Genomic DNA, 27761 nt, shown 5'->3' with positions numbered 1-27761 from the left:
TAAAACTAGCTAAATTAATATTTTATTATACCCACTGAATGTGGAGCTCAAGTTGTTTTTCTTTCTTTAATTGCTAAGGATATGGGTCCTATTGAAACTTGAAGTCAGCACTCAGAAGCCAGATCAAAATGCATCAAAAGTAGACTTTATTGGTGAGTGGAAAAACAACTGCCACTTCAAATGCTCTACAAGAGAATATATTACAAAAGAATGCCAGGCCCCTAATCTTCAACCCCAGTTCACTTCTCAGTTTTAGTTTTTTTTGCCTAAAATGACATACCCAAATCTAACTGCCTGTAGCTCAGGACCTGAAGCAAGGATATGCATATTCTTGATACTTTTTGAAAGGAAACACTTTGATGTTTGTGGAAATGTGAAATGAACGTAGGAGACTATAACACATTAGATCTGGTAAAAGATAATACAAAGAAAAAAACATGCTTTTTTTGTATTTTGTTTGTACCATCACTTTTGAAATGCAAGAGAAAGGCCTTAATGTATTATTCCAGCTGCAATTTAGATTTTGGCCACTGGATGGCAGCAGTGTGTGCGCGCAAAGTTTTAGACTAATACAATGAACCATTGCATTTATTTTCAAACTTTTGTATCAAGACTGCCCAAATGTGCCTAATTGGTTTATTAATACATTTTCAAGTTCATAACTTTGCTCTCTCCTCAAACAATAGCATGGTATTATTTCACTGTAATAGCTACTGTAAATTACACAGTGCCGTTAGATTAACAAGAATTTAAGCTTTCTGCCAATATCAGATATGTCTATGTCCTGGGAAATAATCTTGTTACTTACAACCTTATGGTAATTGCATTAGCCTACGTTAGCTCAACCGTCCCGTGGGGGACCCGCCGATCCTGTAGAGGTTTCAAGTCAGAAATAATTAACACTGAATTTCAAACATTCCCTGATGGTAAAATAAACTACCAAATCAAATGGATCTTGTTCCAATACACATGAGATTCTTTTCAGTCTAGACTGCAGTTGATCATAACCTACACTGAGTGTACAAAACATATCATGGAAAGAGCAGGTTTTCCTAGACTGACCGGTTGAATACATGTGAAAGCAATGATCCCTTATTGATATCACTTGTTAAATCCTCTTCAATCAAGGTAGATGAAGTGGAGGAGACAGGTTAAAGAAGGATTTTTAAGCCTTGAGACAATTGAGACCTTGATTGTGTATGTGTGCCATTGAGGGGTATGGTAGTAAAAAAAAAAGATTGAAGTGCCTTTTGAACGGGGTATGGTAGTAAGTGTGTGTCAAGAACTGCAACGCTGCTGTTTTCTTTTAATGGTCAACAGATTCCCATGTGTATCAAGAATGGTCCACCACCCAAAGGACATCCAGCCAACTTGACACAACTGTGGAAGGCATTGGAGTCAACATTGGCCAGCATACCGGTGGAACACTTTCGACACCTTGTAGAGTCCATGCCCTGACGAATTGAAGCTGTTCTGAGGGTAACATGGGGGAGTGCAACTCAAATGTTTTGTACACAGTATATCCTGCTATTTATGGTGACGTTGCAATCCCCTCTATTGAACTAAAGAAAATCAGTTTTAACATGTTAATGAGATAATCTACTGAGAATGTTCATTACTAGTATTACTACAAACCTGCTTCTCATACTGCATGTCTCCACACACACATCATCTGCACATTACAAATGAAACAAAGTCGTAATACATTTGCAAAAATAGTAGCGTCTGATAAACATTCTCTTTACAAAAAAAGGTCAGATAGGCATTTCTGTATGATACAAACAAAACACCCCAATCCCACCCCATCACACGATATAGTAGTGCATCATGTGATGGTGAACACAAACAGCTCATGGCGGTGCAGCTGTTGGTGTTGTCTAGTCCTGCTGTAGGTGGGCAGGTGGGCCCTCAGCACTTTCCTCAAGTCCTCATTGAGCAGGAGGCAGAAGATAGGGTTGACTCCTGCTTGGGCGAAGCTCATCCACACTGTGATGGAGAGGTACCTGTGAGGGATGGAGCAGGACTTGACAAACACCCTCCAGAAACAGGCCACTATGTAGGGAGCCCAGAGCACCAGGAAAAGCAGGGTGATGATGTAGAACATCCTGCCTAGCCTCCTCTCAGATCTGACCTCCTCCATGCCCAGCAGGCGCTGCTGCTGCTGGCTGTGCAAAGTCTGCCTGATGCCCAGCAGGGTGGGGGGCATTGGGCCTCGGCCAAAGCCTGCGATCCAGTTGGCTGCTGCCTGACCCGTGGCACCCGGGCCGTGGAAGGTCCAGTTCTGGCTGATGGCTGGCATTAGCTGGACAGGCTTCATCTTGCGGTGCTTGTATTCAAACAGCAGGAGTTTGGTGTAGAAACCGTGAGTGGCCAGGACCACGACGGCCAGCATGAGCATGAAGCCCAGAGTGTCATTGGTCTTAAGGTAGCGATGCTCGAAAATGCACTGGTCCTCGTCTTGAATGAACTTGTACGTCCCCACGTCAAAGACAGGCGGAGACGCCATGGCAATGGCCAAAGTCCAGACCATGCAGATGATGGCAGCGCAGGTCCAGACCGTCATGCGTTTGGCGTAGAAGCGGTGGTGGGCGATGGCCAGGTAGCGGGTCACAGCCACACAGAACAGCATGAAGGCAGCGTGAAAACAGAAGAGCACAGCTAGGAAGGCCACCAGCTTACAGCTGAAGGCACTGTAGGTCCATGTTGAGCTGTTGTGGACAGACACCAGGACGAAGGGGAAGCAAGCAGCAGAACGGATGACATCAGCTAGGCAAAGGTCCAGCAGGAAGAAATAGGGGGCCTTGTGAAGGGCCCGGTCTCGGAGGACCAGCAGAGACACCAGCAGGTTGCCTGCTAGGCTGACACAGAGGATCAGGCCCAGGAACACCAACTTGACATAGGTGGACACGGCCGCAGCTGAGATTCCTTCACTGCTGGTGCTGCTAATACCACTGGCCCTCTGTGAGGCCAACACTGCCAGCAGGCTCCCTGGGCCATCTATGCCAAAGATCTGGGTCTGGTTAGACATGCCTTCAACTCTATGATCCTAGGGGTAGGGGTGCTAGGGTGATTCTACCCCCTCTCTCTCGGACCGACGCCACTCTTCCGCCTATGGCACGGCAGCCCTCCTATCGTCCGTCCTGGGGTTTTCTTCCTTTGTCCCGCCTCTTACAGGGATATGTGAGGATCCATTCTACATAACAGGCTCATTTGTCTCCATTACATTTAGCACCTGTGAACAAAGAAACAGAAGACAGTGCATTGACACTAACTCCAGGAGAACATATTTAAACATTTACCAGAGAGCAATCATCTGTAAAACAGGCAGCCTTGGCTCATACCTTTGTCAGACCGATTCAGATCCATAAAAACAACAAGGAAAACTAAAACATGGCTTCCAGAAACGTGTGTTGGGCAACAGTGAGGATATCTCCACCTTCCTGTCTTTCTATTACTGGGATCAAATCAGCAGTTCTCCAGCATGCCCGCTCTTTGGCGCTCTCAATAATCACCTTGCCTGTTGCTAAGATACAACAGCTCACATACTTTGTTCAGGAGTGTAGGTGTTTGAGTGCATGCATGGGGGTGTATAGGGGATGGAGCAGAGGACAATCAATCAGGTACAATAAGACAGACTGCAATAGAGCAACTAATTCACATTCTAAATGTGAAAATAGTGTTTGTGCCAAAAAAGGGTACTTAAAATTGATTGTATGTGATTAAAAAGACACTGTAAAATGGAAATAAAGTTACCATTTGGGCCTACAGCTGAACAAAGGAGTTGGGAAGCAGATGTGGGTCAATGAGTATATCTGAGAGTGATTGATTAACCTGTTGACTTCATAGAATATAAACGATTCCCTAATATTTGAATACATAGGCCATGAACAAACGTAATACCAATATAGCAAGGAAATGTTTACATTGCATGCAGGGCATTGAAGAGGAAACTAGATTATTTTCTGCACATTAGAATACCATAACCCAAACATGTTGTAACTTAATTGTAGAAGCCGCAGGTACAATAAAGAAATCTAACTAACTGACCTTCGGGAATTCATTGTTGTGCCCAGCACTCAAACATTTAGCACCATGGACAGCGCCACACCAGCGCGAACTAAAACAAAGGACTGATCGCAGATTTATCAGCACCACTGCCACTGAACAGCGCCGCGCCCAGGCAACTCATATAACGATAAGGACGCACCTGTTGTTGGATCTGGGTCTGCAGGGAGGCCTAAATAAATGGAAGATTATTGCAATACTGCTTTCATCCCAAATAAGACTGTCGATTTATGCAATCTTAATCACAGGCCTTGCTACTAATGACTAGCTTTGATTAGAAACATATTTCTACATTAACTCAAATCACTTAATCAATGCGTAGACTTTTTATATGGTTTAAGTAATGCCCTGTGAGCATCCAGCATGAGAAAGAGATATAAACAGGTGGATCATCATGTTCCATTTGGTAATTTGATTCATATACAGAAATAACTTACCTTCGATTTCTGGGATTTGTAAAGATGCGGGAAACCTCAGTCAGAGAGGCGGCACTGACACTGATATTAACACATTCTTCAGTCAATATTGAAACGACCACACTCAAGATAGGCTATGTCTGTCCTCTGAGCGATGATACGATTCGGCCACAGGTAGCCTAATGTTCACTGAGCCTCTTAAACATAAGTTTCACACAGACAAATGTTGTGTCCAATTTTCGTGTCCATCATTTCATGTAATTTGTACGATCTTCGGATGTATTGTCACGTCGAGGTAAATATAGAGTCTAAAGACAATTTAGGAGAGGTTACAGCACGTAGGCGGCTAGCTTCTATGTAGCCTGCAATACAACCTATCTTCCTCTATATCGTCAGATCTAAGATTTTCATAGCGGTGAAATATCGAGTTTCCCTTGACGAACGTCTTGACGCTCCTTGTTTATGCATTTCCATCCATCCGTCTTCAAAATAACCTCGTTGAATCTCTATTTTCATTATTTAGAAGTGAACGCTGTGCATTTATTAACCCCGTCATTTGTAGCCAGTCTGTTTTTTTTGTCAGGTGAAGGTCCACATTGCATTTGTCTGCCTAATTCTAGCGGACCGCATTTGATTTGGCATATTGAACATTATAATTATTGGAATTCTTATCGCATTACGGTCAAACTAAAAAAGGTTGAGTATTTAAATGAATGATTTTAAAGTAATCCCAATTAATTAAATGGCTGCTTGTGTGGATGCTGCTCGCCTATTCGCGGAGTTCGTCGGTTCTATTCGTAGGGGAGAGAGAGCGTCAGAGAGAGAGAGAGACTGAGAGCGTCAGGGTCATAACTAAATCTATGAAATGTAAATGTATTACAAACAAAAAACAGCAATACATTATTTTCATAAGAATTCAGACCTTTTGCTATGAGGCTCGAAATTTAGCTTTTTAGACATTTTTGCAAATGTATTAAAAGTACAAAACATGAATACCTTATTTACACAAGTATTCAGACCCTCTGCTACGAGACTTGAAATTGAGCTCAGGTTCATCCTGTTCCCATTGATCATCCTTGAGATGTTTCTACAACGTGATTGGAGTCCACCTGTGGTAAATTCAATTGATTGGACATGATTTGGAAAGGCTTACACCTGTCTAAATAAGGTCCCACAGTGACAGTGCATGTTAGAGCAAAAACCAAGTCATGAGGTCGAAGGAATTGTCTGTAGAGCTCAGAGACAGGATTGAGTTGAGGCACAGATCTGGGGAAGGCTACCAAAACATTTCTGCAGCCCGGCAAACTGAGACATCGGGGGAGAAAGGCCTTGGTCAGGGAGGGGACCAAGAACCCGATGGTCACTCTGACAGAGCTCTAGAGTTCCTCTGTGGAGATGGGAGAACCTTCCAGAAGGACAACCATCTCTGCAGCACTCCACCAATTAGGCATTTATGGTAGAGTGGCAAGACGGAAGCCACTTTTGGAGTTTGCCAAAAGACACCTAAAGAATCTCAGACTATGAGAAACAAGATTATCTGGTCTGATGAAACCAAGATTGAACTCTTTGGCCTGAATGCCAAGTGTCACGTCTGGAGGAAACCTGGCACCATCCCTACGGTGAAGCATAGGTGGCAGCATCATGCTGTGGGGATGTTTTTCAGCGGCTGGGACTGGGAGACTGGTCAGGATCGAGGCAAAGATGAATGGAGCAAATTACAGAGAGATTCTTGATGAAAATCTGCTCCAGACCGCTTCAGGACCTCAGACTGGGCCGAAGGTTCACCTTCCAACAGGACAACGACCCCAAGCACACAGCCAAGACAGTGCAGGAGTGGCTTCAGTATAAGTCTCTGAATGTCCTTGAGTAGCCCAGCCAGAGCCCGGACTTGAACCTGATTGAACATCTCTGGAGAGATCTGAAAATAGCTGTGCAGCAACACTCCCCATCCAACCTGACAGAGGTTGAGAGGATCTGCAGAAAAGAATGGGAGAAACTCCCCAAATACAGGTGTGCCAAGCTTGTGGCATCATACGCAAGAAGACTACCTGGCTGTATTCGCTGCCAAAGGTGCTTCAACAAAGTACTGAGTAAAGGGTCTGAATACTTATGTAAATATGATATTTCAGTTTTTGATATTTTATAAATGTGAAAACATAAAAAATAAAACAAGTTTTTTCTTTGTCATTATGGGGTATTGTGTGTAGATTGATGAGGGGGAAAAAACGATGTAATACATTTTAGAATAAGGCTTTAATGTAACAAAAAATAGTCAAGGGGTCTGAATACTTTTCGAAGGCACGGTATGTGTGAAAGATCAAACATCAGGACTTCGGAGTGGAAATACATTGTGACCATAATCAATTCTGAACAACCTATGTGTCATAGAAACTGTTACAAAGCCCAACAGTGATTATAAAACACCTCTATAAGAGTCAAATATCTTAAAGGTTAGATATTTTATAGCTATACAAAAATACTGTATGTTAACAAGCCAGAAAGGGACAAGACTGCCATCACTTTTGTCTGTGTAGTCAACAACATTCGCTGGGGGGCTATCCTGGCAAATTATCAACCTTTAAAGACTGATCTCAGTTTATAATGGCGGCTCTGGCCTCTGTAGCATGACACCGTGACTTCACTGCAATGCATGACCTTTTCAGTAATATCAGCAGCTCATGTTGCCTGGGGATATTTCCATTTGATCCAGGCCTGAGACACTTTGTGATTACCCTCTGTTCTAGCTGGCCAATCAGCTAGAGCAGGGTACCCCAACTGAATTTTGCTCGCTGGTGATTTTATTTTGTTCCCCAATTATTCTGAGCAAAACATTATATTCATATATTTTTCTTGTGAATTTTCATTGTTGGACACAAGACATAATCATTTCAAACCTTGCTTACATTTGTATATGATCACATGCGTGGAAATACTTGGGAACAGTTTTCCTCAATTAAAATCACTTGGATTTCCTAAATGATTATGAATTAGTCAAATTTTCTATCTATTTGGGCTTCAATTGCAGTCAATTTGCAGTCTACAAATGATTTGTAATTATGTTCCGGCCCCCTGACCATCCGTTCAAGAAAAAATCAGCCCACGGCTGAATCTAGATCATGATCCCTGAGCTAGAGGCTGATAAAACATACTATTGTTAAACTATAGTCTTATACTATATCAAAAAGTGTCTTTAACGTTTGTCACAACTTTATGCGTGGTAGATTTTTATCAGTTAGTAATTTGTCTTGTGACTGTGGATGGAAATGGCTTACCTCAAAATGAGTACAGGTGTGATTTTGTGTGTCAGTATTTAGAATCATATTAATTAGAACAGAGCGAAAGAAAGAAAGAAGAAAAGGAAGAGATAAGATAGAAATAAAGACCAGCACATAGTTTATTCATCTGATTTTATGCGAACCATAACGCACCATACCCAGACATACACACACCGCAAACACATAAATCACTTCAAACATCCTTTCAGGTATCATCACAGTGAAGAGTTGTTAAAACTCAGTCAGTCTAATTTCTGTCTATCTAGATTTGTGGCTAGATAAATTGTGAAACTGTGTAGGCTTTAACTTGCATGAACTACCATCTGATAGCAGCAACAGTAGACAACTGTAAAAGGATTACCACAGCACACCACTATTCTAAAATGTGAGGACTGGCAATTCTCAGAGCACAAATTACAACATTTTGCATTAGGCAGTCATATGAACATACTTTATCTTGTAGCTACTGTCCTTACTCAAGGAACCTGTGTTTACCTTACAATCTACTGCTTCACCAGTTTCAGTCTCCCAGCCCAATCTAGAACATACATACATTCCGATTCCAAACAGCCGACAGTCACACTTCTCAACAATTCTTTGGATTTCCATGTTCTATACACAAAATCATACTCAAACCCTTTAAGAACAAAATTAGGCCTTAGTTTTGCATGGCTATGTTTTAACGAACTCAAACAGTTTTTTTGACTAACTCTTGGCATGGAACACTGGAAATCCAATTAACTTCTCGCTACTTTTAGCGAACAAGATCCCTTCTCTTTTGTGAAAACAAACAAAAATATACACACTTCCACAGGCACACATTTAAAATAAAACACCAGGAACCAATTGTGCACATAATACAACATTGTTTGGTAACATGAAAAGGCACTTAAAAAGGGGTTAAGTCACTTCACACGTTTTAAAAGGAGGAACCCCTCAAAACACCTCAGAAACAGAGGGAGACAAGGAATAGTCCCATGAAGAGGAAGGTGCTGGGTTCATGAAGCCCGACGACGAGACCAATGGCCACACTCAGGAATATGATGGATGGGATCAGTGTCCTGTCCAGGGTCGGTTCAGCCTGGGGGCTTAGGGGCTTGGTGATCTGAGCCTCTGATGATCTGCTTGGTAGACCTGTTTCTGAGGAAACCTGGAAAGTCTCCTCCTCTTCGTCAGCCGAAGTAGCGTCTTCCTCATTTGAACTGCTAGTACCATCTTGGGTCATGGTCATGGATGACTCTGAGATGTTCTCTGTGACTGCAAAAGATACGGTTTTGCGCTGAACTCCCAGAGGTGTCTGGCTCTCCAACCCAGGAGTGGTGTGTTCCCTAGCAGTGATGTCATCCTGCTGCTTAGAGTTGCCTGAGTCCTCAGAGAGCACAGCTGCCAGCTCGCTCAGGCCGGCTGCCACCCCTCGCTTGAAGCGCTGGTGAGACACAGGGTGGGATGTCTGTGAGATGTCATTGGGCAGCTCAGCAGTGTGGCTGGCCAGACTCTGGGTCATTCTGTCCTCTCCTGTGGGCCCAAGGTGTGTCACGGTCACCATGGGAGGGTGCCATGGACAGATGGCTACTACATCTACAACTACACCTACTTCGCCACCTGCCTGGAAGCTCTCTAGCTTGGGCCCAACAGCCTCTAGCATCAGGACTCCATCTTCTCTGGCCATGCCGTCATCCATTGATGTCAGCTGCTTATCATCAGACTCTTCAGGGAGAGATGGGGAGGCCTCAGAGAAAACCTTTATCTGGGATTTGCTACCCTCTTCAGCTCTGCTGAGCTTACAGTGGGTGGAATCTGAGGGATGTTCTAGGCGACTTGAGGAGCTGGTGCTTGTCTCCTGAATTCTGAAGGACTTCTCGTTTTCCTCCTCGGCATCTTTCTCTGCTTCCTGCCTTGGATCCTCCTCCACCTTTGACCCATGCTCCGGCACCTCGATCTCCACCTCCTCAACATCCTCCCCCTCCTCCACCAACTTCCCCACCACTACATTTGGTGTTGCAGAAAGCACACTCTGATATAAAACATCTTCCAGTGAAGAAGGCATGTTGGCTTGGATCTCCGTGTGAGGTGGGTCAAGTTCGGAGTGTGGTTCTGTGTGTTCCAAAGTGAAGGCTCCTCCCTCCTCCTCCTCTTTTTCCTCCTCATCAACATCTGAGGCTTCAGTCATGCTGCTGTGGAGAGGTGTTGGAGACGAGCTCCGAGGTGTGGAAGAACTACTATCTTTGGGCTCTTCCTGGGATGTTCCTCCTCCCTTTTCCTCATTCGTGTCATCTGATGCTTCAGCAATGCTGACATGAGGTGGTGTTAGAATGTGCAGGTGTGTAGAGGGACTACTATCCTCCTCCTTCTCTTTCTCACCATCCAAGACTTCATCCATATTGCTGGGGAGAGGTGAAGGAACATGCATAGGTGTGGGGTGACTACTATCTTTGGGCTCCACCTGGAAGGTTCCTCCCTTTTCCTCCTTCTTGCCATCAGCAATGCTGATGTGGAGTGGTGGTGGAACATGTTCTTCTAATTCAGAGTCCAGTTTGGGTATTTCACAATCCAGTTTTAGTAATTCACAGTCCAGTTCCTGTGAAGGCTCTGGTTCAGTTGTCAGTTGGTTGGCTTCAGATGCTACAGGTTTGGATAGTACTTCATTGGCTTGTGTTGTGGATGTGGAAAACACATGAGGTGATTGTTTACCCAGGGATACAGTGGCACTGGACAGTGCTCCATCTGCTAATGGAAGGTCTAGGTTGGCTGGGAGAGGAGAACTGGGTATGTCATCGGCAGTCTGTAGGAATAACACAAAAATAAAGAAATAACAGTGACCACCATGGGAGCTTTTGGGTAGAATGGTTGCAGATCTGTTTGCTCTGTACAGCCAACTGCTAAGGTCGTTGTTTGACATGACAAAGAATCTAAGAGTTAGCTATACAGCACAAATACTGTAGATCTGGTACCAGGCTAGCTTTGAGGCACAGGGACACTAATATCACCACAGAGGAAAAGCAACTCAATGCATACTGAAAGTTTGGAATCCATGCTGATGTTATAAAACATTGTGGAGGACATATCATAAAAGGTCAAATGTATGTTTACATGACCCATGCATTTATGTAGGAGACAAAATACACTGACAGCAATCAACAACCAATAATTGTCTATCAACCTTAAATCCAAAATAATTGTGTTTATCTGTTCATCCAAAATAAATGGTACCAAATGAACAATTACACTTACCCTCAATGGAAGACTGTGCAACTCTCTCCCCCCCAAAAAAACTAATAATGATCTTAAAGACATTCAAATATGGCAATTGTTCATTAGAAGGACAGTGGATGATAAGGATGAAACATTACATATATGGCTTCTAAAGAAACACGCACACACATATACAACAGGCTGTATAGATAAAACCATATGGACGTCATATGTTTTAGATTGAGTAAACACTTACATGACACTTGTTGAAACATCCATACCAAGACGATGGATCATTTGCTAATTCAAATTCAAATACCCTTAGATTTATATTCTTTAGAAGAATATCAGTAAATATATTGTATGTAGGCTACGGTGGAGGCTGCTGAGGGGAGGACGGACATTGGAACAGAGTCTTTTGGCTGGAATGGAATGATATCAAACACATAAAAAAAATGTGTTTGATACCATTCCATCAATACCATTCCAGCCATTATTATCAGCTGTCATCCACTCAGCAACCTCCACTGGTAGGCTACTGTTATACTACAATAGAATGGCTACTGCTACAGAAAGATCGTCTGTCATGACTGAGCCATTTCTGTTATTGAGAAATAGGTGGCAAATGATGAAACACTCAAACTCTGATGCAAAATCATGCACACATGGTGAATAAGAACTAGGGTTGAAAAATTTCCCGGTATTTTACAAATGTTCCATCCCGAGAATAAATCACTTTTCTCCCAGGTAACCTGGTATTTCCCACCAAATCTGGAAGTGTCATTAAAAGCATTATAAAGCATATATAGTTGAAGTCGGAAGTTTAAATACATTTACATTGGAGTCATTAAAACTAGTTTTTCAACCACTCCACACATTTCTTGTTAACAAACTATAGTTTTGGCAAGTCGGTTAGGACATCTACTTTGTACATGACACAAGTAATTTTTCCAACAATTGTTTACAGAGAGATTATTTCACTTATAATTCACTGTATCACAATTCCAGTGGGTCAGAAGTTTACATACACTAAGTTGACTGTGCCTTTAAACAGGAAATGATGTCATGGCGTTTGAAGCTACTGATAGGCAAATTGACATAATTTGAGTCAATTGGAGGTGTACCTGTGGATGTATTTCAAGGCCTACCTTCAAACTCAGTGCCTCTTTGCTTGACATCATGGGACAATCAAAAGAAATCAGCCAAGACCTCAAAAAAACAATTGTAGACCTCCACAAGTCTGGTTCATCATTTGGAGCAATTTCCAAACACCTGAAGGTACCACGTTCATCTGTACAAACAATAGTACACAAGTATAAACACCATGGGACCACACAGCCATCATACCGCTCAGGAAGGAGATGGGTTCTGTCTCCTAGAGATGAACATACTTTGGTGCAAAAAGTGCAAATCAATCCCAGAACAACAGCAAAGGACCTTGTGAAGATGCTGGAGGAAACCGGTACAAAAGTATCTATATCCACAGTAAAATGAGTCCTATATCGACATAAATCCCAGAAGGCCGCTCAGCATGGAAGAAGCCACTGCTCCAAAACAGCCATAGAAAAAGCCAGACTACAGTTTGCAACTGCACATGGGGACAAAAATCGTACTTTTGGAGAAATGTCCTCTGGTCTGATGAAACAAAAATGGAACTGTTTGGCCATAATGACCATTGTTATGTTTTTTAGGAAAAAGGGGGAGGCTTGCAAGTCGAAGAACACTATCCCAACCATGAAGCACGGGGGTGGCAGCCTCATAATGTGGGGGTGCTTTGCTGCAGGAGGGACTGGTGCACTTCACAAAATAGATGGCAAGACATCAGTCAGGAAGTTAAAGCTTGGTCGCAAATGGGTCTTCCAAATGGACAATGACCCCAATCATTCTTCCAAAGTTGTGGCAAAATGGCTTAAGGACAACAAAGTCAAGGTATTGGAGTGGCCATCACAAAGCCCTGACCTCAATCCTATAGAAAATGTGTGGGAAGAACTGAAAAATCGTGTGCGAGCAAGGAGGCCTACAAACCTGACTCAGTTACACCAGCTCTGTCAGGAGGAATGGGCCAAAATTCACCCAACCTATTGTGGGAAGCGTGTGGAAGGCTACCCGAAATGTTTGACCTAAGTTAAACAATTTAAAGGCAATGCTACCAAAAACGAATTGAGTGTATGTAAACTTCTGACCCACTGGGATTGTGATGAAAGAAATAAAAGCTGAAATAAAACATTCTCTCTACTATTATTCTGACATTTCACATTCTTAAAATAAAGTGGTGCTCCTAACTGACCTAAGACAGGGAATTTTTTACTTGGATTAAATGTCAGGAATTGTGAAAAACTGAGTTTGAATGTATTTGGCTAAGGTGTATGTCAACTTCCGACATCAACTGTAAATATGTCTGGATTTGATTAGAGCTTTCATCAGCTTTGAAAATTAAAACCTGATGCTACCTGACCCTGATGAGCCATATATTAACGACATTTAATGAGCCCGACATTAACGACATTTAATGAGCCCGACATTAACTACATTTAATGAGCCCGACATTAACAGCATTTAATGAGCCCGACATTAACGGCATTTAATGAGCCTGACATTAACGACATTTAATGAGCCCGACATTAACGACATTTAATGAGCCTGACATTAACGACATTTAATGAGCACGAGCCCAAAATATACCAAATGATTGTGCCATTTTCCAATACATATATGATATTGGCTACTGCACATTACCTGCGACAGAAAAACATAAAAGCCCATAGATGTAGCTAGCTATATGCGCTCTTGGGTAAATAAATTAAACTAGCTCCAGTAGGCTAGTCTTTTCGAGTGTGAACTGCATTACTGTACTGTATTATACTGTATTATATGGACTGGAATTACGCACATCGTTCAAACCATGACAAAGCAGAAGACAACATGTGATTCTGGTGGAGCATATTCGGCCTACAAAGTTAGAAGTATAGACTAGCGAATTTGATTTAAATTTAGAAATATTATAGGGGCTATTTGTATAATTAGTAAGCTGAAATATATATATACCTTTCATAGCATTCCCCCTAATGTTATTAGCCTACCTCCTTTTCCTCTCTATTGTTGCTTCATTCCTTTCTCGCTTTCAACAGTTAAATGTAATACATTTCGTTGTCCTTATTTTCATCATTCTAATGACATCCTTGAAAAATATAGGACTAGAATTAGACGCAGAAGGCTTTCACTTCTCTTCACGAAGACTGAATGGTTATGGGTCTGAATAAATAATTGACATAGCCTTCCGCCATCACACGTTCGCTTTTCTTTCAAACTACCCGTTCTATTGGCTGCTGTATTTAACGTTCAGCAAAAAAAGAGCTTGCGTCCCTCTTGGAATAGTCTATTGGTATAAGAAATGCAAAAACAAATGTAGTGGCAAGAAACAGTATGTGAACCCTTTGGAATTACCTGGACTTCTGCATGAATTGGTCATAACATTTGATCTTCATCTAAGTCACAACAATAGACAAACACAGTCTGCTTAATAACACACAAACAATTATACATTTCCATGTCTTTATTGAACACACCGTGTAAACATTCACAGTGCAGGGTGGGGAAAGTATGTGAACCCTTGGTTTTAATAACTGGTTGACCCTACTTTGGCAACAATAACCTCAACCAAACGTTTTCTGTAGTTGCAGATCAGACCTGCACAACGGTCAGGAGGAATTTTGGAACATTCCTCTTTAAAAAACTATTTCAGTTCAGCAATATTCTTCAGGACTCTGACTGGGCCACTCCAGAAGGCGTATTTTCTTCTGTTGAAGACATTCTGTTGTTGATTTACTTCTGTGTTTTGGGTTGTTGTCCTGTTGCATCACCCAACTTCTGTTGAGCTCCAATGTCTTGATAAACTTGGGAATTAATTTTTCCGATGATGATAGCAAGCTGTCCAGGCCCTGAGGCAACAAAGCAGCCCCAAACCATGATGCTCCCTCCACCATACTTTACAGTTGGAATGAGGTTTTGATGTTGGTGTGCTGTGCGTTTTTTCTCCACACATAGTGTTGTGTTCCTTCCAAACAACTCAGCTGTAGTTTAATCTGTCCACAGAATATTTTGCCAGTAGCGCTGTGGAACATCCAGATGCTCTTTTGCGAACTTCAGATGTGCAGCAATGTTTTTTTTGGACAGCAGTGGCTTCTTCCGTGATGTCCTCCCATGAGCACCATTCTTGTTTAGTGTTTTACGAATCGTAGACTCGTCAACAGAGATGTTATTGTGTTCCAGAGATTTCTGCAAGTCTTTAGCTGACACTAGGATTCTTCTTAACCTCATTGAGCATTCTGCGCTGTGCTCTTGCAGTCATCTTTGCAGGATGGCCACTCCTAGGGAGAGTAGCAACAGTGCTGAACTCTCCATTTATAGACAATTTGTCTTACCGCGGACTGATGAACATCAAGGCTTTTAGAGATACTTTGGTAACCCTTTCCAGCTTTATGCAAGTCAACCATTTATAATCTTGGGTCTTCTGAGATCTCTTTTGTTGAGGCATGGTTCACATCAGGCAATGCTTCTTGTGAATAGCAAACTAAATTTTTGTGAGTGTTTTTTATAGGGCAGGGCACCTCTAACCAACATCTCCAATCTCGTCTCAATGATTGTACTCCAGGTTGGCTGACTCCTGACTCCAATTAGCTTTTAGAGAAGTCATTATCCTAGGGGTTTACATACTTTTTCCAATCTACACTGTGAATGTTTAAACTATGTATTCAATATAGACAAGAAAAATACAATAATTTGTGTGTTATTAGTTTAAGCAGACTGTGTTTGTCTGTTGTTGTGAGTTAGATGAAGATCCGATCTAATTTTATAACCAATTTATGCAGCAATCCAGATAATTCCAAAGGGTACACATACTGTTTCGTGCCACTGTATGTCCAACAAGCTATTCTAGTCTAGCTTTTCCTGCATTGGACTCCAAGAGCTAAGGAGCGTTTTTTAAGGAAAGGCCAGCGAGGCACAGGTGCTTGCGCAGAGACAGAGGCTATAAGTTAGACGCTTCTCATGAATAACCCATCATTATTTAACTAAATATAATGCAAATACTGCATTGAATGTGTTACCTAAAATAGGTAGGCTAGGAAATCTATATATAAGGTATATATCAATATAGAACATAATTATCTATTTGGATGCAATATGAATGGAGTTGATGGAGAGCGAGAAAGACTGCGAGAGACTGCTCCCTCGTGCACTGATTTAAAGCAACAATATTCAAGTGAAAGGCTGTTTTAAATTCTGGAGCTGCAATTAAAAACATAATCATCTTTACAATTAAAAAACAATGCCAGATGTAGATGGGTAAATTAGACACGGATTCTGTCTTTATATTAGTGTAAAATAGGCTATACTGCAGCAAATGTAGGCCTACCTATCACAATAAATAAAGTTACCAAGATGAGTTGACCCTGAGCGTTGATTCATGCAGAGGCCGTAGCCAGATTTAGGCATTGCATATCATTTAACAGTTCCATTTCACGCCATGCTGTTGCTATAAATACATTCTTATAATTTGTCTGTAATACCAACATGTTTCAAGCAGACCACCATAGTCCCTGTGCCCAAGAACACTAAGGTAACCTGCCTAAATTACTACTGACCAGTAGCACATCTGTAGCCATGAAACACTTTGAAATGCTGGTCAAGGCTCACATCAACGCCATTATTCCAGAAACTCTAGACCCATTCCAATTTGCATACCGCACCAACAGATCCACAGACGATGCAATCTCTATTGCACTCCACACTGCCCATTCCCACCTGGACAAAAGGAACACCTATGTGAGAATACTATTCATTGACTACAGCTCAGCATTCAACACCATAGTGCCCTCAAAGCTCATCACTAAGCTAAGGACTAAACACCTCCCTCTGCAACTGGATCCTGGACTTCCTGATGGGCCGCCCACAGGTGGTAAGGGTAGGTAACAACACATCAGCCACGCTGATCCTCAACACGGGGGACCCTCAGGGGTGCGTGCTCAGTCCCCTCCTGTACTCTCTGTTCACTCATTACTGCACGGCCAGGCACGACTCCAACACCATCATCAAGTTTGCTGATGACACAACAGTGATGTTGTGATGCTGATCACTGACAACGATAGGGAGGAGGTGAGAGACCTGACAGTGTGTTGCAAGGACAACAACCTCTCCCTCAATGTGATCAAGACAAAGGAGATGATTGTGGACTACTGGAAAAGGAGGCCCGAGCACGCCCCCATTCACATCGATGGGGCTGTAGTGGAACAGGTTGAGAGCTTCAAGTTCCTTGGCGTCTACATCAACAACAAACTAACATGGTCCAAGCAGACCAAGAAAGTTGTGAAGAGGGCATGACAAAACCTATTCCCACACAGGAGACTGAAAAGATTTGGCATGGGTCCTCAGATCCTCAAAAGGTTTTACAGCTGCACCATCGAGAGCATCCGGACGGGTTGCATCACTGCCTGATATGGCAACTGCTCGGCCTCCGACCGCAAGGCACTACAGAGGGTAGTGCGTACAGCCCAGTACATCACCGGGGGCAAGCTTCCTACCATCCAGGACCTCTATACCAGGCAGTGTCAGAGGAAGGCCCTAAAAAATGTCAGAGACTACAGCCAGCCTACACATAGACGGTTCTCTCTGCTACAGCATGGCAAGCACTACCCCCAAGCCTTAAGACTCCTGAACAGCTAATCAAATGGCTACCCAGACTGCATTGTTGGTTAAGGGCTTGTAAGTAAGCTTTTCACTGTAAGATCTACAACTGTTGTATTCGGCGCATGTGACAAATACAATTTGATTTGATTTGATTATAATTTACCAGGTTTCTCACAGTTATTTATCCCAGTTATTTATCCTGGGAAAAGGGAGTGGTTTTGAGTGGTAAATTCCAGTAAATCTTGGTTCTGGGTTACCACTATTCAACCCTAATAAGAACTGAAAGACAAATGATACAAGTAGTAAAAACAGCTCATGCAGTTTGTGGCCATCAAGCGTGCACGTTACCTAAATTGTGGCTGAAGCTTCAATGAGCTGTGAAATGAATTGTCATTGGAGAAAAAAAATATTAGTTTGAAAATTATTGCACTTCATTAGTCAATTCACCCATATTTAGGAACAGAACATATTTGCCACTACTTGTTGTCGCATGTAAAATTAAGAACAATTCTAATATAATTATTTTATGCCCTAATGAACGAAAAATCTAATATGGGCTGAAACCTAAGATCTAATGAATTTGCAGTTTCGCTGAAAATCATGCATTGATGTCAATAGGAGATTTATGTGAAAGTTTTAGCTGGAAGTACAGTTCTCAAGTTAGGATTCAGCCATAATTGAATAAAATAACATAGTCTAGTTATTTAACCTGAAACTTTAAACTGTAACACTAACCAACACACTCTGGGATTCAATAATGAGATAGCTAAACATGCATGAGATTGAATGCATAGAAATTACAGTGAAGTATATGATTTCAGCAGATCTGCTGAGGGGAAGGCATTAACTACAGATTCATACATCTATGCCTCTGCTAGCTATGTGCCACATTCATTCATATCCATATTGCCATTCTATTCAATTAGCTGATGAAATAGGCATGCACATATTTATGACCATTCTTACAAATAATTTCTGCAGTTCTGTTATACTGTATCTACCGGTTTACACTTCATATTAAGTTGCTGTAACTGTACGGTAACCCTGTTATTATACTAGCATCAACATTGTACTAACATGTTATCACAACAATGCCTCTGATGGTGTGTGCCCCATTAAATCCTCATCTTGACGATGACAAACTGTTCCAAACACATATGAGGCCTAAGATGTGCATATCCAGTGGAACTTTTCCAGGTGCTGAATTGACTGAACAGTTCAAGAAAACAGAATTCCTTTAACTGTACACAAAGTGCTCCTCTACACTTTCACAACCCGAGAGTGTGTCATCCCTAAATGTACCAAGATTAAATGTACAACATAGAGAATGTAGTATAAATATATGAATACAAGTTCAAAGATAACTGGTAAGAAATACTGATGAGTTATTCCACCGTTACCTCTATGTCAAGCTCTGGTTGAAGAATGACTGGACACTGAGGACTGGGCTTCAACATGTCTGGCACTTGCTTAGTCACCGGTTCATCTTCAAAAACAAAGGTCAACAGTTAATCACACTACCCATTATTCTAAATGTACACTTTCATGTAAAACTCTGTACGTACATTGTATGCATTGGACTGGCCTGAGAGGAAACAGTATGATTGAAACTGTGAATATAGCGAGAGTCAAAATAAGGATAGAAAAATGTCTCCTTACTCTCTCTCTTTTGTTTCATCCTTTTACAACTTTGTAATAACTCTGTGTGATACTCATATGCAGCACTCCTGCTTTACCTTCACCCTTCTCTGGGAACTGTGCAAAGTAGTCAGAATCCTCCATACTGAAAGCAAAGACATAACATGACTGTTAACCAATGGCACTGCAATGAAGACACTCATGATCCTATTGTAAATATACATTTGATCAGCATGATCTAATGTTACTGTTTTTTAGAACACGAGACATACAGTGCATTCGGAAAGTGTTCAGACCCCTTCCCTTAATCAACATTTTGATACGTTACAGACTTATTTTTCCTCATCAATCTACACACAATTCCCCATAATGACAAAGTAAAACCTGTTTTTTTTTACTTTTTGAAAATGTGTCAACAATAAAAACCAGAATACCTTATTTACATAAGTATTCAGACCCTCAGGTGCACCCTGTTTCCATTGATCATCCTTGAGATGTTTCTACAACTTGATTGGAGTCCACCTGTAGTAGATTCAATTGATTGGACATTATTTGGAAAGGCACACACCTGTCTATATAAGGTCCCACAGTTGACAGTGCATGTCAGAGCAGAAACCAAGCCATGAGGTCGGAATTGTCTGTAGAGCTCCGAGAAAGGATTGTATCAAGTCACAGATCTGGGGAGGCTACCAAAAAATGTCTGCAGCATTGAAGGTCCCCAAAAACACAGTGGCCTTCATAATTCTTAAATGGAAGAAGTTTGGAAGAAGGGCCTTGGTCATGGAGGTGACCAAGAACCTGATGGTCACTCTGACAGGGTTCCAGCGTTCTTCTGTGGAGATGGGAGAACATTCTAGAAGGACAATCATCTCTGCAGCACTCCCAACAATCAGAACTTTACGGTGGAGTGGCCAGACGGAAGTCACTCCTCAGTAAAAGGCATATGACAGCCATATGACAAACTTGGAGTTTGCCAAAATTTACTCTCACACCATGAGAAACAAGATTCTCTGGTCTGATGAAACCAAGATTGAACTCTTTGGCCTGAAGGCCAAGTGTCACGTCTGGAGGAAACCTGGCACCATCCCTACGGTGAAGCATGGTCGTGGCAGCATCATTCCGTGGGGATGTTTTTCAGTGGCAAGGACTGGGAGACTAGTCAGGATTAAAGGAAAGATGAACAGAGCAAAGTACAGAGAAATCCTTGATGAAAACCTCATCTTCCAACAGGACAATGCAGGGGTGGCTTTGGGACAAGTCCCTGAATGGCCTTGAGTGGCCCAGCCAGAGCCTGGACTGTACAACGACGCTCCCCATCCAACCTGACAGAGCTTGAGAGGATCTGCACTGAAGAATGAGAGAAACTCCTCAAATACAGGTGTGCCAAGCTTGTAGCGTCATACCCAAGAAGATTCGAGGCTATAATCACTGCCAATGGCGCTTCAACAATGTACTGAGTAAATGGTCTGAATACTTATTTAAATGTGAATTTTTTATTTATTTATGCATTTGTAAAAATGTCTAAAAAAAATGTTTTTGCTTTGTCATCATCGGGTATTGTATGTAGATTGATGAGGGAAAAAACAATTGAATCAATTTAAGAATAGGCTGAAACGTAACAAAATGTGGGAAAATGTCTTAATATTTTCCGAATGCACTGTAGGCCTACAGAAAGCATGGTTCTCACAGAGCCTTACTCTCACATCTCACACATTAGTGGAGTGGAGTGTTGGTCACTACTTGTTGAGTAATAGCCTACAAGATGGAAGCCAAGATAATCTTATACTATAGCACAAGACATATACCTCATGATCACTCTTGGAAATGCGAGTGGATACGCCTTCCTCCTGATCTTCGCGTTTTCCCTTTACCTACCATTCACTTGTCATTTCTCTGAAGAGTTTGGGGTGTTAATTAAGACCTAGACAACCAGGTGAGGGGAGTTCCTTACTAATTAGGGACTTTAATTGATCAATCAAGTACAAAGATGAAGCGAAAACTCACAGACACTTGGCCCTCTGTGGAATGAGTTTGACATGAGTTAGAGGATCGTGACTAGAAGGGATGCAGTTCAGGTCAAAGTGAAGTCAAAAATTGCTTGTTCGAGTCGCATCTGGGAGAATTTTCACATTTTAGTTAACCCTAACTATTTTCTTAATCTTAATCTAATTCTCCAAACCTACCACGTAAATTCTCCTAACCTGCTACCCCTTTTTCTCCCCAGTTTCGTGGTCTCCAATTGGTAGTTACAATCTCGTCTCATCGCTGCAACTGCCGTACGGACTCGGGAGAGGCGAAGGTCAAGAGCCGTGCGCCCTCCGAAACACAACCCAACCAAGCAGCACTGCTTCTTGACACAATGCCCACTTAACCCGGAAGCCAGCAGCACCAATGTGTCGGAGGAAACACTGTACACCGTGCGACTGTGCGTGCACTGCGCCCGGCCCACCACAGGAGTCGCTAGTGCGCGATGGGACAAGGACATCCCTGCCGGACAAACCCTACCCTTAACCCGGACGACACTCGGCCAATTGTGCGCCGTCCCATGGGTTTCCCGGTCACGGCCGGATGCGACAGAGCCTGGACTCTTACCCAGAATCTGTAGTGGCACAGCTAGCACTGCGATGGAGGGCCTTAGACCACTGTGCTACTCGGGAGGCCCCCGAAAAGTCACGTCTGAAATTAGCTTCATCATTTAGTCAAAATCAATTTAGAGACATTGGCAGAAAACCTGATATTAGCAAGGGTCTCCAGTGTCAGGGGGTAGTGAAATAAGATATTGCATATAACAAATTGTGACAAAACAACTGGCAGAGGCAGTGGAAAATAACAGCCACAAGTGTATTGGTAACTGATGCTGTGGCCTAATGACCTTGATAAAGCAAGCTATTTTGGAGATTCTCTTCATGACTAGCGTCCTGTCCAGGGGGTGTACTTGTATATCAAGCTGCCTAAAGCTACAGAAATAGGAGATAGAATCCAGCCCTATAGCTGTTGCTCAGACAAGGCTACTTACTTACTTCCCTAACATCCCGCATAGGATGGCAGATTTCACTCAAAAGGTTTCCGTTTAGTTAACTACAGAACCCATTTTTTAATAGGGGGGTTTTCCGTGCCCCCCACCAAACACCTTTTTCGATGCCCCACTTCTTTGTCCCACCTTTTCTCCTCTCAAGGCTGCATACAGTAGTAATGGAGACCCATGTGACTGGATCCATCTATGTCCTATATCCCAGGAATCCAGTCTTTTTAAGGGTTTTCAGGGGGAGGTGACCCCCAAACCCCGTGACTACTCACACGCAGGATCACAAGTTTCATCATGTGTTCCATGCTTGTGAGTGTGAGATGCCAAACAATAACTCAGTAGCCTATGTTCCCATCCTTCTCAATGGCAAACCGCCATTTCAGACAGATGCCAAGTGTTGAGAGGCAGTGGAAAACTACAGAAATCTAGATACACTGTTTTTATATTATGCCTTGGGGTTTAATGATGGGGTGATGTTTTCCATTGATCACATGGTGGCAGTTGATGCATACACTGTGATGCACAATTGACTGCCAAATACGAGTGCGACAACCATCATTTTAAGAATAGAGGTGTGAATTAGACAATTGGTCATTTATGAGAGAAGGACACTTTCTATCTATCCATCTAGCCTATCTATCAGGCTACACTGAAAATGAAACGATCCTGTCAATGAAAAGGAGAGCCCTGCAGACGATCAGATTGCTTTGGAGGAATAAGGCCAAAAAGAGCAATAAGGGGAGGAGTCAGGTAGAGCCTCAGAGATGACCTATTCCATTGAAACCGGATTGGGTTGATGTCAACTGTGGTTTTCCATTGAAAGGTCAGGGGTAAGTGTCAGAGAACGGCGGGGCTGAAAGTGACACCTGCCTTGTACAAGCTATTTCGATCCCCCTCACAGCTCATACACCCCTGGATTGCTGGCATTCTGAGAGTGTGTGTGTGCATGTGTCTGCCATCTCCGCCCCCCTTCAATGTACTGGAGACTGGATCACAAAATATAACCTGGTTGAAATATTATGAGATTATCCCACAAAAACCACTGATGCAAACCAATCTGATTTTGCGTAACTGCACTGGTTGGGTAGGCCAATTATATTGCAATGTAAGTCACTGTCTGCAACCAACCACTCTGTTAAAACGAGGTGCTTTGTAACCCCAAAACTAGTGATAACTGAGCAGCCACTCCCTCAAAGGAGGACAAACCTTAAAGGGATACTTCAGGATCCTGGCAATGAAGCCCTTTATCTACTTTCCCACAGTCAGATGAGTTTGTGGATACCATTTTTGTCTCTGCGTGCAGCGTTAGTGCAATTGTAAACTAGCATTAGCGCAATGACTGGAGGTCTATGGTAACTGGTTAGCATTGACTCACAAAACTACCTCTGTAGTATTGTAGATGAAGGGCTTTATTGACAAAATCCCGAAGTATCCCTTTACCTTTGCAGGTGTATTGAGACACATCATCCTGAGATGTTTTGAAACATGACATGGGGTGTGTTGTAACTTCACTTAATCAAGTGTTGTGCAACATCTTGCCAGGACCGGGAGCACTACCAGAAAAGGTTGAAAACACTGTGTTGGTATTTCAAATTCTGTTAAGTTCAGAATTAGATTCCTTCTCTTTTGGTGCCATTTCCTCTCTCTAAAGCTTCAAAACAATATTATGATGTTTCACATCCTGTCTAGCGCAGAATTAGATACCTTCTTCGGGAGCATTTTAGCTGATGAATGTATCTGATCATTTGCCAGTTTATCCCATTTTCGCAGGCACTGCTGAGCACAGTGCTCAATCCACCAGCAGTAGCTGGAGGTTTTAAAGCAAGGATTGCAGGATACTGTATTTGCCTCTACCATTAAAAGTTGGAAATGTGGGAATGGGACGTCTCATTATTGATCATCATTTTGACTGATGGTTTTAATATCATTTAATCATGATCCATTACACCTCATGACAAAAAAAGCTGCTTAATACTAATATATAAGTATACTTTTCTTTCTTCAAACGTGCATACAACATTGTGTAAAATAATCATAAAGTAAAAATAAAAAAATATTACTCACAATCCAAGATTTGGCAAGATAGGAAATGCAAGGAGATTAAAACCAGACGTCTAATTAGTTCAATCTATTAGTTCTCTATTAGTTCTCTATCTTCGTTTATCCTCAGAAATAAATCTACTTACATTTTTAGAAAGATATTAAGTTGGATGATTTCTTTGGTAAAATGAAATTAAGAAATCATTGAAATTAGTTGAATTAATTATTAGTAAAGACATGCTCCGGAACTTTGGCGATAAATAAATATTTTTTTAACCTCCCGCTTTGGGCTGGATGTGTCAATGTGTAGTTCATACATGCACAATCTCTGAGCAGAATCACTGTGTACCTCAATTAGTTTGGAAGCTATGTTTTTTCTGGAAGCTGTTCTGCGCCATTTTCCCTCACGTGCGCCAGACCCCTAGCATTTGAAGTTCTAGCCAATGAGCTTCAGCCATTTCAGTGACAGCTAGCAAGATGCATACACAGCAGAGTGAGCGAGAGAGCAGTGACGTGGTGCACATATCTGTTCATATGTGACGTAGTACGCAATTCTCGGGGCCACTTTTGGCTCGTGAGCAGTCCTTTCAGACCTACTGGCTAAAAAGTATACAAAAGTACTGGAGAATCTCTTTACGTACACGTTGGTGGGTTTACATTCAAACACCCTCCAAACAACAGCTCTCAGGAAAGATGCACTTATTTTCATGGTTTCATCACACAATCATGGTGTTTTGAGTATTTCTATTTTTACAGTGCACTAGAACAAGTGTTCCTGGAAGAAGTGGTCCTGAGACCATTCACCCTGACTTCCTCACAACCCCTTAGACAACTTTCCTCACTGTAGTAGCGACCACAGTAGTCCCTCAAAACTATTATCAAATGTGATTCATGTGAAAGTGTAATAGCAGATTGTATTATCATCTTATTATAGGCTTGCTATTATCTTCCATTCCTTTGCATGTTTGCATTCCTTAGGCTTAGGCTATAGGCCTACTGTACATAGCCTACAGTAAGTAGGCCTATGTCTATTTTGTTTGACGTCAACAGATTGATAGGATGCTTGGATGATGATCAAGGGAATTTACCTGTAACTGCTTTCAGTTTTCAGGATACTTGTAAGGTCTGGCATATCAAAAGGGCTAGCTTGTGCTACATCGTCTTCGTAGGACACGAGAAGAGTTACCGCGTAATTCATTTGCGAGTTGTTCGCCCAGTAATCGCCATCTGGAGTTTCGTAACGGACAACAAACTCAATGCGAGCCCCATGGTGAAGATACGGTGGGCAGAAGGAGAGCTTGAAGGAAAATTTATCAGTCTCACCGTCGCCCTGGACATAATCTGCTGGACAATCAAAGTAGGTGCTCCAGCTGTCCATAGTTGATCGAATGCACACAGTTTTGTTAAATGAAATATTAAGCACTCGGATAAACACGATAAATGCCAAGGGCTCGTCTTCAATAGGTGACAAACTCTCCACCTCTACTTTATTAATGTGCACTGCTTTTGTCAGGGCAGCCGCAGTGGGAATGGTCCACTCCGGGTTTATGCGGTAGGTCGGTTCACGGATTTTCGGTCGGTATTTTGCCTCCTCTTCTTCCCACCTGGCATCATCCTCATCATCCGAATCAAATTGGACGAATTCCTTAACATCGGTTAGGTCTCTACCTGTTGTATCGGCAAACGACACTCTCCTGCTGGGAATTGCATCTTTGATTTTCAGATACTCTGCGGTCTCATCATAGATGGACCGTCCGCGTTTCCTTGGGATAGGAGAGCACCTGGGGATGAGACGCACGTTTGTCTCCTCGCTGTCTTCGTATTCTTCATCCGAATTACACTGGCCTTCGTCATAACACCGTCCTTCTCCGGATGACCCCTCTTTCTTCACCATGGTGAAAAGACCCTCCTGGGATGGTATGGTTAAAAAAGACATTATCTCGGCTATTCACCCTTCGAGTCGACTGTAAACAGCACCAGTCAGAGGATAGAATCCAATAGAATCAAGTGGTATGGGTTTGTACAGCTTTAACCCAGCGTTACGAACAGAACTGCCACTTGTCCTGAGTTTCAGAACGTGTTGTACAGCATGACGGCAATGGAGCACTGAGGAGCATGTGCTAGTCTCTATAATACCAACATTTGTGGCTCGTACAGGGTAGTCCTCCTTGTTTAGAAGACCTTAGCTGGAACTTTAGTTAGGTCTTATTCCCAGAGGAATAACCGTCTAATTTTAGCTGTGTATTGCCTGCTCCAAATTTGCTATTGAAGTTGGTACAACCCTGGACTGGCGACTCCACCCTCTGTTTCGGTTTGCCGAGACCGTACACGCCCACCTCCAGGCTACTACACTCTGTTCGGAAACATGCTTTAATATTCATAAATCATATTAGACGGAAATCAACCACGCCTAAACAGTGCAAAATGATATTATGGTCAATCCTATGTTTTCTTCTGTATTATTCTTATTATTGGGCTATGTAATATGCCATAACAAATGACAACAGTATTGTACATCAATGTTAGATTTGTTTTTAAGTTCCTTTACATTACCTGAAGGGTTTCCCGTCTGATCGAACCACAGGATGTTTTTTGTTGTTGTATTATGATTTTTCAGTCCTTTACTCTCTGTGAATGGAATATTCCCATGACGTCACATCATGTTCTTTTTTATTATGTAACGTCACATTGTGTCACAATGGGTCTTGGGATGCCTATCAGAATGTGATGCTTCCTCAAATAGCCATATTTTCCATTACATCGTTGTATTTAAACATACGACAATAAGCACATAACCTACGGTAGGCTATAGGTTACAATATAATATGTAGGGAATTTTAATTTCATAATTCTACAGGAATTTTTATTTGATCATTCTTTTGTTGCTGAGAATTTTCTTGAAATGCAGATGAGCTTTGTGATGGACATAAATTCACTGAAAACCCATGCTAACACATGGTTATAACAGTATTGCACTTTTCATGTAGCCTACTTTTGGCCAGCTAATAGCCTAACCACCGATCAAGTAACATTATGGACTAAACGTTCAAATCCTGTTACAGCAGGATTATTTTGCTGTGACAATATAGGTCCAATTAAGATTCCCTTCACCAGTACACCACCGCCATCAGCCTGTACCAGGCAGGAGGGGTCCATGGACTCATGCTGCTTATGCCAAATCCTGACTCTGCCATCAGCAGGACACAACAGGAACCGAGATTCGACAGACTAGGCAATGTTTTTCCACTTCTCAATTGTCCAGTGTTGTTGATCGCGTTCCCACTGTAGCTGCTTCTTCTAGTCGTCAGCTGCAATAGCCCATTCAGGACAAGGATCGCTGAGTTGTGCGTTCCAAGATGCCGTTCTGCACATGTACTGCGCCGTCATTTGTCTGTTGTTGGCCCACCTGTTAGCTTGCACCATTCT

At 42.2% G+C, this 27761-nt stretch overlaps 2 protein-coding genes across 2 annotated transcripts; both read right to left on the bottom strand.

Annotated features, from left to right (window-relative positions):
* Window positions 1-214: 214 nt before the first annotated feature.
* On the bottom strand, window positions 215-5058 carry LOC139417315 (probable G-protein coupled receptor 173). The gene is made up of 2 exons (XM_071166583.1): window positions 4503-5058; window positions 215-3232 (listed from the first exon to the last, which is right to left on the bottom strand). Exon 2 carries the CDS (start codon window positions 3026-3028, stop codon window positions 1826-1828), a length of 1203 nt encoding a protein of 400 aa, XP_071022684.1. The 5' UTR covers window positions 3029-3232; window positions 4503-5058; the 3' UTR covers window positions 215-1825.
* A 2816-nt stretch (window positions 5059-7874) lies between these two features.
* LOC139416665 (uncharacterized) lies at window positions 7875-26665 on the bottom strand. The gene is made up of 4 exons (XM_071165610.1): window positions 25424-26665; window positions 19369-19415; window positions 19033-19118; window positions 7875-10538 (listed from the first exon to the last, which is right to left on the bottom strand). The coding sequence occupies exons 1-4, from the start codon at window positions 26269-26271 to the stop codon at window positions 8703-8705; spliced, it is 2817 nt and encodes a 938-aa protein (XP_071021711.1). The 5' UTR covers window positions 26272-26665; the 3' UTR covers window positions 7875-8702.
* Between the last annotated feature and the right edge of the window lie 1096 nt (window positions 26666-27761).

The sequence above is a fragment of the Oncorhynchus clarkii genome, chromosome 9, assembly GCF_045791955.1.
Source record: "Oncorhynchus clarkii lewisi isolate Uvic-CL-2024 chromosome 9, UVic_Ocla_1.0, whole genome shotgun sequence".
NCBI classification, from domain to species: Eukaryota; Metazoa; Chordata; class Actinopteri; order Salmoniformes; family Salmonidae; genus Oncorhynchus; species Oncorhynchus clarkii.
The sequence above is the reverse complement of the archived record's forward strand: the minus strand, read 5'-3'. Positions and strand labels throughout refer to the sequence as shown.

Coding starts and splice junctions, on each gene's coding strand:
- LOC139417315 (XM_071166583.1), bottom strand. CDS start 3,028: ATGTCTAACCAGACCCAGATCTTTGGCATAGATGGCCCAGGGAGCCTG.
- LOC139416665 (XM_071165610.1), bottom strand. CDS start 26,271: ATGTCTTTTTTAACCATACCATCCCAGGAGGGTCTTTTCACCATGGTG. Junction 19,416..25,423: donor AAAACTGAAAGCAGTTACAG/GTAAATTCCCTT, acceptor CTTTGCTTTCAG/TATGGAGGATTCTGACTACT. Junction 10,539..19,032: donor AACCAGAGCTTGACATAGAG/GTAACGGTGGAA, acceptor TTATTCCTACAG/ACTGCCGATGACATACCCAG.